This window comes from Danio aesculapii, chromosome 21, assembly GCF_903798145.1.
Source record: "Danio aesculapii chromosome 21, fDanAes4.1, whole genome shotgun sequence".
Classification (NCBI taxonomy): Eukaryota; Metazoa; Chordata; class Actinopteri; order Cypriniformes; family Danionidae; genus Danio; species Danio aesculapii.
The window spans coordinates 43,094,343-43,107,663 of record NC_079455.1 but is presented as its reverse complement, the minus strand read 5'-3'; the positions used below and the strand labels follow the sequence as shown (position 1 = coordinate 43,107,663).

Genomic DNA, 13,321 nt, shown 5'->3' with positions numbered 1-13,321 from the left:
GAAAACATCCCCAACAGCACATGAGGGTAAAAGTCAATAGAATTTTACTATGAAAAAGAAATGTGTCTAAATGGATCCTAAATAATGTCATTAAGACTTTCAATTGTAATAATTTAGTTTGCGTGTATATATATATATATTAATAATATTTAAATCACACACACACACACACACTTGAGTCCTCTTTGACAGACTCATTAATGACTGATGACTAGTAAATATATAAATTATTGTTGATATTTAGGGTAGTTAAATGAGAATTACTGTGCTTGAATGCCATGACATGATTAGTATTGTTGTGTATTGTCTGAAGTCATTTTGCTTCTTCGCTGAGTGTGTGTTGATGGAGGAACGTTTGGATGTGTGTGTGGTGAAGCAGACAGAAACACTGTGATGAGGAGGATTTCTGCAGCGAGCTCAGCTTCGGCTCAGTCTCAGGGTTTTCAGTGTGTGTGTGTGTGTGTCTGTGTATGAAGAGGAAACGCTCTGGAGGACTTTAAGAAACCAGAGCCGGACTCACACGAGCTCCTCACACAAGACCAAAACCGTGGAACACTGTGATGTGTGTGTGTGTGTGTGTGTGTGTGTGTGTTCTTCATTAGATCTCTGTCTGAAGTTTAACATGCTAACCTGTTGTCTATATGTGCTAGAGATGAACAGACACTCACTGCTCACATTCACAGGATCTTTCATTTATGACTGAAAGTAAATCCACCTGTTTTGATGCCTGAAAGCTCCGTTTTTGTTGCGTTTTGAAGTTATTTATTGACTGATTTTGATTCACACATGATGATAGATTCTGATCCGACTGGAGGCTTTGACAGACTGCTGTTGTGATTGTTTTTTGTACATTTAAATGTTATTTTCTCTCTTTTTTTGTTATTTTACCCTGAAATCCCAATAAAATACAGTAAAGTATTATCTCTAAACTTTATTCATTTAGACATGTTTTATTTATTTGTTCATCTCTTCATCATCTTCATCACTGTTGACAGGAATAGACATCAGTCATTCTCTTCTCATTACTGCATTACTCATGCCTTTGTGCTTTAAGATGTAAATGTCGTATGAAATCTTTCTACATTTGAAATATCAAAGAAAGCCCGAACTGAAAAGAGGAATCTGCTTCAATATATCTGACAGTATTGTCTGATAAATATATATATTTGATACTTACAATATTTAGAAAATAGGATGTCTTGAAAATATTGTGCAAAATAATTATGTCCAGTCCATCAGATGTTCGTGGTGCAGTGAAGAGCAGTGTGTGTGTGTGTGTGTGTGTGTGTGTGTGTGTGCTGATGTTTCTGTGTGTGTTTGACTGATCTCAGCAGCTTCTCACTGCTATCTACAGCACAGCTCCTCCTCCTTTTCTTCCTCCTCCATCAGCCTGTCTTCCTCTTCTTCTTCCTCCTCCTGTGTTTCTCTGTATCTCTTCTTCCTCCTCTCCCCCTCCCCTCTCTTCCTCCTTCTCACCATTTCTCCTCCTCCTCCTTTCTTTTCTCTTCCTCTTCCCCCTCCTATTTCTCATTCTCTTCCTCTTCCCCCTCGTCCTCCTCTTTCTCCTCCTCCTTTTCCTCCTCTTTCTCCTTCTCCTCTTCTTTCTCCTCCTCCTCCTTCTTCTCCTCCTTCTCTTCCTCCTCTTTCTCCTCCTCCTCCCCCTACTCCTTCTCCTCCTTCTCTTCCTCTTCCTCCTCTTTCTCGTCCTCCTCTCCCTCCTCTTTTTCTCCTCGTTCACCTCTTCCTCCTCCCCTCCTCTTTCTTGTCCTCCTCTCTCTCCTCTTTTCCTTCTCTTCTTCTTCCTTCTCTGTCTCCTCCTCCTCTATCTCCCCTTCCTCGTCTTCCTCTTTCCCCTATTTCTCATCCTCCTCTTTTTCTTCCTCCTTTTTTCTTTCTCCTCCTCTTCTTATTCTCCCTCCTTTTTTCCTCTTCATCTTCCTCCTCTTTCTCCTCCTCTCCCTCCTCTCTTCCTCATCTTCCACCACTTTCTCCTCTTTCTCCTCCTCTTCCTCCTCCCCCTCCCGCTTTCTCCTCTCCCTCCTCTTTTCCTTCTCTTTCTCCTCTTCCTCCTCCCCTCCCCTTTCTCGTCCTCCTCTCCCTCCTCTTTTCCTCATCTTCCTCCTCTTTCTCCTCTTTCTCCTCCTCTTCCTCCTCCCCCTCCTCTTTCTCCTCTTCCTCCTCTCCCTCCTCTTTTCCTTCTCTTTCTCCTCCTCTTCCTCCTCCCCCTCCCCTTTCTCGTCCTCCTCTCCCTCGTCTTTTTCTCCTCTTCCTCCTCTCCCTCGTCTTTTCCTCCTCTTTCTCCTCCTCTTCCTCCTCCCCCTCCCCTTTCTCATCCTCCTCTCCGTCCTCTTTTCCCCCTCTTTCTCCTCCTCTTTCTCTGTCTCCTCTTTCGATTCTCCTCTTCTTCCTCATCCTCTATCTCCTCTTCCACTTCCTCCTCATTGTCTTCCTTTTTCCCGTTTCTCATCCTCCTCTGTCTCTTCCTTCCTTTGTTCTTTCTCCTTCCCTTCCTCTTCCCCCTCCTCTTTCTCCTCCTCTTCCTCTCCCCCTCCTCTTTCTCCTCCTCTTCCTCTTCCCCCTCCTCTTTGCCCTCCTTATCATCTTCCTCCTCCTCTTTCTTGTCCTCCTCTCCCTCCCTCTTTTCCTCCTCTTCCTCTTTCTTCTCCCCCTCTTCTTCATCTTCCTCTTCTTCATATTTATCTTTTTCCTTTACATCCTCTTCCTCTTGCTTCTCCTTTTCCACTTCCTCCACCTTTTCTTCCACTTCCTCCCCCTTTTCTTCCTCTTAGCCCTGTTCTTCCTCTTTTTCTCAGCTGATGTGTTCTGTAGTTCCTCCTCCTCCTCTTGCCCGTGTGTTTCTCTGCTGATGTGTTGTGTGTCTCCTCCTCCTCCGTCAGCTCCTCCTCCTCTTCCTCCGTCTGCTGCTGTGGATGGGGGAGTGTCTCTTGTTCCTCCTCTGCTGAGTCAGCAGTCGTGGACTCTTCACACTCATCAGGCTTTTCTGCTCTTCTGTCTGGCTGTGGGTGAGTGCTGCCTCTGACCTCTCACTCCTGCACTCTGATTGGCTGAGAGACCGCGTGTGTATGTGTATGTCTGCAGTTGCCAGATCTCCACATTACATTTCTGATTCTCACTCCTACATATAAAACGAAAAATCGAAAGAAATGGAGAGTAATGTGAATATACTGTTTTTGTTTGGGTTGAAATGTCAAAAAGCCTCAAGAAATGTTCAGAACTCTTCTTTTTTTCCTAAAATGACCACTTTCTGGACTATTTTTATAATAATATTGTTTTGTAGTATTTTCCTGAAATGACCACCTTTGTAATTTAATTTAATACACACGAAATGTAAAATATCTGCATTAAACTTTTTGGTCAAGCTAAAATGTTATAAAAACATTGTGACCAAAAAATTTTTTTCTTTATGCATATATATATATATATATACACACTCACAATCCACTTTATTAAGTACACCTTTGTAGTACCGGGTTGGACCTCCTTTTGCCTTCAGAACAGCCTTAATCCTTCATGGCATAGATTCAACAAGCTACTGGAAATATTCCTCAGAGATTTTGCTCCATATTGACATGATAGCATCACACAGTTGCTGCAGATTTGTCAGCTGCACATCCATGATGCCAATCTCCCTTTCCACCACATCCCAAAGGTGCTCTATTGGATTGAGCACTGGTGACTGTGGAGGCCATTTGAGTACAGTGAACTCATTGTCATGTTCAAGAAACCAGTCTGAGCTGATTCATGCTTTATGATCTGGTGTGTTATCCTGCTGGAAGTAGCCATCAGAAGATGGAGACACTGTGGTCATGAAGAGATGGACATGGTCAACAACAATACTCAGGTAGGCTGTGGCGTTGACACGATGCTCAATTGGTGCCCAAAGTGTGCCAAGAAAATATCCCCTACACCATTACACCACCACCACCACCAGCCTGAACCAATGATGCAAGGCAGGATGGATCCATGCTTTCATGTTGTTGATGTTTTTCAGTTACTGTTGCTTTTCTATCTGCTGGAACCAGTCTGGCCATACTCCTCGGACCTCTGGCATTAACAAGTCTCTGTAAACCCCAGAGATGGTTGTGCATGAATATCCCAGTAGATCAGCAGTTTCTCAGACTAGCCTGTCTGACACTAACAACCATGCCATGTTCAAAGTCACTTAAATCACCTTTCTTCCCCATTCTGATGCTCGTCTTGACAAATTCTACAAGCCTAAATGCATTGAGTTGCTGCCTTGTGATTGGCTGATTAGAAATTTGCATTAACGAGCGGTTGGACAGGTGTACATAATAAAGTGGCCAATGAGTGTATGTTTTTATATATATATATATACACAAATTTTTTTCAAGAAAAAAAATCTATATAAAGGAATGTTCTGCAATAAAAGGACCATTTTAGTGCCATGCTGTTTTTTCTTTTTTTGTTCGTTGTTATTTTGATTTATTTGTTTTGCATTTTTATGTTAATTGATGCCAATTAATTTCATGCACAAAAATAAAGTGCTCCACTTCACATTAGTTTACATAATTGTAGAATTTCTTTTAAATTGTTTTCATCCTTATTTCCAGATCTTAATTATCAATTTTTCTGACCCAGTAATTTGAGTCTTACTGTATAAATGGACTCTTGTAAATCCACTCTCTGCATCACAATGTACAGTGTAAAATAGTGTAAATACAGTATATGTGTATATGAGAGCAACTGTACAAAGTCTCTTCAAATCGTTTTGTCTGAATAAATGTTTGCATTGCACTAACATGTGAAACGTCGTTTATTGGGTGTGAATGGACTTGTATGTTATGCAATTAATCTGTAATTTGCTTGACTTGCTGAGGTGAATATAGGGAGATGATATGAATGTTTTTGCATTTTATTGTATCTTATTTTTTTAAACAGAATATTTGGTCAAAAATACAGAAAAAAAAACAATTATTTTAATTTAATGCTAATTTTTTGTGTGAATATATTGTAAAATGTCATTTATTCCTGTAATGTAAAGCTGTTTCAGCAAATATTTTTACAGTCTTCACTGTATCATCACTCATATAATTATCAAATGCTCAAGCGAAACACTTATGATTATTATCAATGTTGAAGAAAAATGCCTGAGTATATTATACAATGACCTTTATACAGAAGTGTTGTCTGTCAGCATGTATTTTTTTTTATCATGGATGAATGTTTATTATGATGTCTTGGATTGAACTCCTGAATATTTTTAAAATGTAGATTATTTTATTTTAATTGTTATAATTAGGTGCAGAAACGTGTTTGATTGTCAGCATGTATAGATTTTGTAGACTGAATATCTTCAAATGTAGATTAATAATGGTTTATGATCTGATTTTTTGATATGCATGTAGTTTTAAAAGTGTGTAATAACTCAAACTGCATGATTCTGATGTGTTTTCAGTGTGTGTGTGTGTGTGTATTATTTGAGGTCTGTGTGTTCTGTAGGCTCCACCTGTTTCAGTGCGGTTCTCCTTCAGGTCCTGGAGATTTGAGTTTGGAGTGGCTTGTGAATGGCCGGAGACTGCAGTCTGGCGTCACTGAACACAGACGTGTGGTTTTCAATGATGCCGTTGTGCTGAGCAGCTGGATAAAGGCTGAGGTTCTGAATGAAGATGTCCAGTATGAATGTAAAGCTCTGTCCAGAACCGGGAACGACACTTCCAGAGTCACGCTACGACCAATCAGCAGAGGTACAAGTGTGTGTGTTTAGTAGATCTTTTTCATCCACAGGACATGGATTTTTAAAAGTATATATAAAAATAATTATTTATTAAAAAATTACTTTTTATTGAAATATTATATTCCTTTTAAAAGAAGTTGACGATAACAGAGTCGTCCGTAGCAGAGTCGCCCATATCAGAGTTTACAGTAAAACAGTCGACGGTAGCTGAGTCAACAGTAGCAGAGTCGATAATAACAGAGTCGCCTGTATCAGAGTTTACAGTAAAAGAGTCGACGGTAGCAGAGTCAAAGATAACGGAGTCGCCTGTGTCAGAGTTTACAATAAAAGAGTCGACTGTAGCAGAGTCAACAGTAAAAGAGTCAACAGTAAAAGAGTCGACTGTAGCAGAGTCAACAGTAAAAGAGTTTACGGTAGCAAAGTCAACAATAACAGAGTCGCCTGTATCAGAGTTTACAGTAAAAGAGTCGATGGTAGCAGAGTCAACAGTAAAAGAGTCGACGGTAGCAGAGTCAACAGTAAAAGAGTCGACTGTAGCAGAGTCAACAGTAAAAGAGTCCACTGTAGCAGAGTCAACAGTAAAAGAGTTTACGGTAGCAGAGTCGACCATAACAGAGTCGCCTGTATCAGAGTTTACAGTAAAAGAGTCCACTGTAGCAGAGTCAACAATAACAGAGTCGCCTGTATCAGAGTTTACAGTAAAAGAGTCGACGGTAGCAGAGTCAACAGTAAAAGAGTCGACTGTAGCAGAGTCAACAGTAAAAGAGTTTACGGTAGCAGAGTCAACAATAACAGAGTCGCCTGTATCAGAGTTTACAGTAAAAGAGTCGATGGTAGCAGAGTCAACAGTAAAAGAGTCGACGGTAGCAGAGTCAACAGTAAAAGAGTCGACTGTATCAGAGTTTACAGTAAAAGAGTCCACTGTAGCAGAGTCAACAGTAAAAGAGTTTACGGTTGCAGAGTCGACCATAACAGAGTCGCCTGTATCAGAGTTTACAGTAAAAGAGTCCACTGTAGCAGAGTCAACAGTAAAAGAGTCGACTGTAGCAGAGTCAACAATAACAGAGTCGCCTGTATCAGAGTTTACAGTAAAAGAGTCGACTGTAGCAGAGTCAACAATAACAGAGTCGCCTGTATCAGAGTTTACAGTAAAAGAGTCGACGGTAGCAGAGTCAACAGTAAAAGAGTCGACTGTAGCAGAGTCAACAGTAAAAGAGTTTACGGTAGCAGAGTCGACAATAACAGAGTCGCCTGTATCAGAGTTTACAGTAAAAGAGTCGACGGTAGCAGAGTCAACAGTAAAAGAGTTTACGGTAGCAGAGTCAACAATAACAGAGTCGCCTGTATCAGAGTTTACAGTAAAAGAGTCGACGGTAGCAGAGTCAACAGTAAAAGAGTCCACTGTAGCAGAGTCAACAGTAAAAGAGTTTACGGTAGCAGAGTCGACAATAACAGAGTCGCCTGTATCAGAGTTTACAGTAAAAGAGTCGACTGTAGCAGAGTCAACAATAACAGAGTCGCCTGTATCAGAGTTTACAGTAAAAGAGTCGACTGTAGCAGAGTCAACAGTAACAGAGTCGCCTGTATCAGAGTTTACAGTAAAAGAGTCGACTGTAGCAGAGTCAACAGTAACAGAGTCGCCTGTATCAGAGTTTACAGTAAAAGAGTCGACTGTAGCAGAGTCAACAGTAAAAGAGTTTACGGTAGCAGAGTCAACAATAACAGAGTCGCCTGTATCAGAGTTTACAGTAAAAGAGTCGACGGTAGCAGAGTCAACAGTAAAAGAGTCGACGGTAGCAAAGTCAACAGTAAAAGGGTTTACGGTAGCAGAGTCGACAATAACAGAGTCGCCTGTATCAGAGTTTACAGTAAAAGAGTCGACGGTAGCAGAGTTGACAATAACAGAGACAACGATAACAAAGTCGACAGTAGAGTTGACAGTAAACGAGTCGACGGTAGCAGAGTTGACAGTAAAAGAGTCGACGACAGCAGAGTTGACAGTAAAAGTGTTGACGCTAACTGAGTTGACGATAATAAGGTTGACCGTTGACCGAGTTGACGGTAGCAGCGTACCTAATAACAGAGTCGACAGTAAAAGAGTTGGCGTTGACGATAACAGAGTTGATGGTAGCAGAGTTGACAATAACATAGTTGACGGAAGTAGAGTTGACAATAACGGAGTGAACAATAGCAGAGTCGACAGTAAAAGAGTCAACAGTATCATAGTTTACAGTAATAGAGTCTACGATTACAGTTGAAGATAACGGAGTAAACGGTATCAGAGTTTACAGTAAAAGAGTCGACGGTAACAGAGTCAATGATAACAAAGTCGACAGTAGAGTTGACAGTAGCAGAGTAGACAATAATGGAGTTGACGGTAGCAGAGTTGACAGTAAAAGAGTCGACGACAACAGAGTTGATAGTAACAGAGGTTACAGTAACAAAGGTGACAATAGCAAAGTCAACGTCAACAGAGTTGACCGTAAAAGAGTTGACATTAACAAAGTTGACGGTAACAGAGTTGACGCTAACAGTGTTGAAGCTAACAAAGTAGACTCTAACAGACGCTAAAAGAGTTGACGTTAACAAGGTTGACCGTAGCAGAGTACCTAATAACAGAGTCGACAGTAAAAGAGTTGATGTTGACGATAACAGATTTGACAATAACATAGTTGACGGTGGTAGAGTTGACAATAACAGAGTCAACGATAGCAGAGTCGACAGTAAAAGAGTCGACGGTATCAGAGTTTACAGTAAAAGAGTCGACGGTAACTGAGTTGAGGAAAACAATCAACAATAACAAAGTCGATGATAACAAAGTCGACAGTAGAGTTGATGATAACGGAGTGGACGATAACGGAGTGGACGACAAAAGAGTTGACGGTAGCAGAGTAGACAATAAAAGAGTCGCTGATAATGGAGTCGACGGTAGCAGAGCCGACAGTAAAAGAGTCGACGACAGCAAAGTTGACAGTAACAGAGGTGACGGTAGCAGAGTCAACGTCAACAGAGTTGACACTAACAAAGTTGACGGTAACAGAGTTGACAATAACGGAGTTGAAGCTAACAAAGTAGACTCTAACAGATGCTAACAGAGTTGACTGTAGGAGAGTACCTAATAACAGAGTCGACAGTAGACGTTGGGGGTGGCAGTGTTGACGGTAACAGAGTTGACGTTTGACAGTGACAGATTATGACAACTGAGTTGACTGTAGCAGTGTTGAAGGTGACAGCGTTGACGGTAACGGAGTTCACAGTAAAATATGTTTTTCTATATACAGAAGGCTAAGTAGATCCTTTGTTTACAAGATATTTATTTATTTTCTACAAACGTTAATGTTGACAATCTTTCTCACTCTCTCTCTCTCTCTCTCTCTCTCTCTCTCTCTCTCTCTCTCTCTCTCTCTCTCTCCTCTCTCTCTCTCTCTCTCTCTCTCTCTCTCTCACACACACACACACACACACACACACACACACACACACACACACACACACACACACACACACACAGAGTTTAGTATATACAGGCAAAACAAACTCTAATGTCGACATAAACACAGCTGCATAATTATCATTACAGAATAATAATTAGTCGGCCTGCAGTGCTCAGACCAAACCTGAAAAAAGCCTTGCCAATAAAATGAAAGTCTATTAACAAATGTATGACTTTGTTTAAATGTCAAGGGCACAAAATATTACTATTTAATATGCATCAATGGGGAGATTTTTGTCCTAAGCGTCCTTTACTTTTTGCCCAAAAATATAATGCTTACATTAAGACGTTCAAAATCACCACAATAACTGTCCACAAGGATGCATAAGGGTCAAGTGCACTGCTAAATATGAGTTTATAAACAACTATTTAAATATTGAGAGAGCGGAGAGAAGCTACTTTATTTATGGCGCTTCTTGGAAGTGGGCGGAGACATCTTTTCCGATTGGGGGATTTTCAGCACAGCATTATGGGTAATGTAGTTTTTGTACATGAATTTCTCTGTTAATCATGATTGTTTTAAAAACATTGTGAACTGATGCGTTGTTTATCAGCCACGAAAAACGCTTGAAAAGTTGATTCCAAATATATTGTGCAGGTGCTGTTTAGAAGAATTTTGGTTCTTATTTGTAAACATATCTTTACTGTGTGTGTGTGTGTGCGCGCGTGTGCGTGTGTGTGTGCGTGTGTGTGTGTGTGTGTGTGTCAGATGAGGCTGGTGTTTGTCACACAGATGTGGAAGATTGGAGGACTGCAATGTCTGAACACAACCAACTCCTGCAGCAGTGGAGGAAAGCCTGGGTGAGTCACACACACACACACACACACACACACACACACACACACAATCTAGTGTACATTGTACATAATGTATAGTGTACTCACACCAGGCTATTAAACTGTACCCAGGTGTGTTTCGTGGTTCGTTTGACAAATGTGAGTGCTCGGAATCAGGCCCAGGCGTGGTTTAGTTGGCTGGCCCTGGTCCGGTTGGAAAAAGTGTACCAGAGCGTGGTTAGGTTGGGCTTAGCGTGGTACGCTTGTAGTGCGAGTGCAAAGTGTGTCTGAGCGTGAAACTGAAGATGTGACGTCACTTTTAAGGAACTGTTTGATATGGATTTTTAAACATTCAAGCGGTGGATCTGTTCAGCAAAATACACTGCGTGTCACTGCAGACATCAGATGACTAAAACAATACAACTAATGCAATGTCCACTGTGCTGAGCGACAGCGCTTCTCTTCTGTTAACCTGAACAGTCACATCAGTAGCTATGTTTCCATCCAACAATGCGAATAAAATTTATGCATAAAACCGGATTATCGCAAAAGATGTGTGAATAAAGCAGCGTTTCCATCCAATGAGTCAAAGCGAACAAAATCATCACTTCCTGATTAACTGGCGCCAAATATCAACAGTAAAAACTGAATTTACTGTGGTAGGAGAAGCTGCGTCAGTCTTTTCTTTATTTAATAAATGACTTTCACTTCAGAAGCCAATCCTGACACGCAGTGAACGAGCGGTGTCGTTTGAAGGCGTGAGACGCGGAGCACAGACACTCTTGATTCTGGAGGTCATTAATAATATAACACTAATACTGAAACGGTTAAGGCATTTAGAATGACCAAAACAACAGTTCAGATGGTTTACAGTGTTTTCAGCCTGCTGGTTTATCCATTCACACACACTTTTATCATCACATGATCTCTTATAACAAAATCACATGACTTTTTTTTAATGCACATACTGGAATTTGTTTGGTAAAAGTGTTTCCATCGTAGTTTATGCGCATCTTTTCTTATCGAATAAACAGTTTGTCCTACTCAGTTATGTGCATCCGTTTTTAATGCGCATTTTTAAAAATTATGCGCATCTTAGAGTTTCCATCAACCGTTTTTTATGTGCATACCCAAAATGAGCATAAAAATAGGTGGATGGAACCGTAGCTATTGATGATGTAAGCGTGCTCAGGCTCGGAAGGTAAATGCAATGTGAATGCAGGAAGAGGGGGAGAGGGGACAATCGCGCTTCAGCATGGTTCAAGGCCTAGTGTGAGTACGCCCGTATAGTGTACACTAAGCACTATAATTAAATTAATATTCAACTTTCTATGATTATTATATAATAAAAAAAGCATAAATGTTCTTTTTGAACTTTCTATTCATGAACAATTTTTACATTTAAATGAATATAAAAAATATTATAATAATTTAAATTCTATCCTGGGAAATAAACAGCATCACTGCTTGCATAATAATATGCAGCAAATGAACAATTTTTGTAATATTTATAATAATGAACTTTTGTTGATCTTCAAATAATCCTAAAGATTTCTGAAGGGTCGTGAACACTGAAGACTGATGCTGAAATATCACAGAACTACCACAGTGAAATTGATCATTTCATTCAGTGGTGTGATAAGAACTGTCTTGTGTTCAATGTAAATAAGACACAAGAAATGGTCCTTGACCCACGAAGTGTTTCAGAACACATATTACAAATACCTGGTGTTCCATATGGACTGTGTTTCTTGTTGGAGATCACACATTGAGAGCTTATGCACACAACTACAACAGAGGCTGTATTTTTTAAGAAGGCTGAGATTGTATGGGGTGGGTAGCAATATCTTGCTTGCTTTTACAGAGCTATGTTCGAGAGTCTTATTCGCTATGGAATCACAGTCTGGTTTGGAAACCTGTCTGTTCAATTGAAAAATAAATTGGTTCATATGCAAAAAACAGCCATGAAAATTATAGGAATAAAACAATACGAGCCCATACAGACTCTATGTGAACAGGCGGTTTTGAGAAGAGCAATACGTATTAGAGCTGATTCCAAACATCCTCTTTTCAGTGTATATCAGCTGTTACCATCAGGAAAAAGACTGAGAATGCTGATGTGTAAAACTAATAGACTGAAGCTTTCGTTTGTTCCTACCTCAATAAAACTGTACTCTACCAATAACACTGTTCCTGTAGTACGTTAGCACCTGATTGGGTGCTGTGCTTTATATATTTATACTTATATACTGTCTTATTCTGTAAACAATGCATGTTCTTAATTGTTTTAATAAATTTTTTCTGTCCGTTTAGAGCAGGCATGGGCAAACTTGATCCTCGAGGGCCGGTGTCCCTGCAGAGTTTTGCTCCAACACTAATCAAACACACCTGAACACCCTAATTAGTGTCTTTAAGATCACTAGAAAGCTACAAGCAGGTGTGTTTGATTAGGGTTGGAGCAAAACTATGCAGGGACACCGGCCCTCCAGGATCGAGTTTGCCCATCCCTGGTTTAGAGCAATGTTGTAGCACCTTTTTGCCCAAGACAAATTTCCTCTCGGGGACAAATTAAGTTGATCCTATCCTAGAAATAAATGACATTTTACAGTATATTCACAGTGAAAATATTATTAAAATGACTATTTTCATATCACAATGTTTATTATGACTGCTCTTCTTTTTAATAAATTGATTTAGTCTTGAAGATCCCGTGCAGTGTTTTGAAACATGCGTTTTTATTATTATTATTTTATATAATTAAATGTATTGGATTTTCACAACAATACAGACAATCTTCAAAAGATACACAAAGAAAAGAAGAAGAAGCTCAGATTACATATAAAACGGGACTACTAACCCCACATTAAACAGATCAGAAAAAAAGGATAACACTATTATATATATAGATAATTAGATATAGAATATTAGATAATTATTTTTCTGATAACAATACAGTTACAATATTCCTTTTAGCATGATAGGGCAAAGACCAGTTTCCAAATAATCCAAATATGAAGTCCAGACTTTGAAAAAAAAATGTTCAGTGTTTTTGTGTAAATCATGGGTAAGATGTTCCAAGGGAATTAACTCAAAGTATCTTGTGCCAAACTTTAAGTGATGGAGATTTATCACTAATCCAATTATGTAAAGTATTTTTTCTGGCGGCAAAGATTAAATATTATACAATTTTTTATTAGCTGATGAAAAAATGCGTCCATTAGGTATACCCAAAATCAATGAAACTGGGTCCTACGGCATGTTAAAGATCTTTTCCATTTCCCCCAGCACCAAAGACCAAAACGTTTGCAGTCTGTTACATGCCCACATACAATGTA

At 39.7% G+C, this 13,321-nt stretch overlaps 1 protein-coding gene across 1 annotated transcript in view; it reads left to right on the top strand.

The window, feature by feature from the left end:
* The first annotated feature begins 1,223 nt into the window (after positions 1-1,223).
* The window catches only part of LOC130214279 (uncharacterized), a 17,524-nt gene continuing 5,426 nt past the window's right edge, over positions 1,224-13,321 (top strand). Inside the window, exons 1-4 of the mRNA XM_056445877.1 lie at positions 1,224-1,263; positions 1,335-3,023; positions 5,514-5,726; positions 9,919-10,010. Of these exons, the coding sequence (XP_056301852.1) occupies positions 1,224-1,263; positions 1,335-3,023; positions 5,514-5,726; positions 9,919-10,010 (2,034 nt within the window). The remainder of the gene's footprint in view (positions 1,264-1,334; positions 3,024-5,513; positions 5,727-9,918; positions 10,011-13,321) is intronic.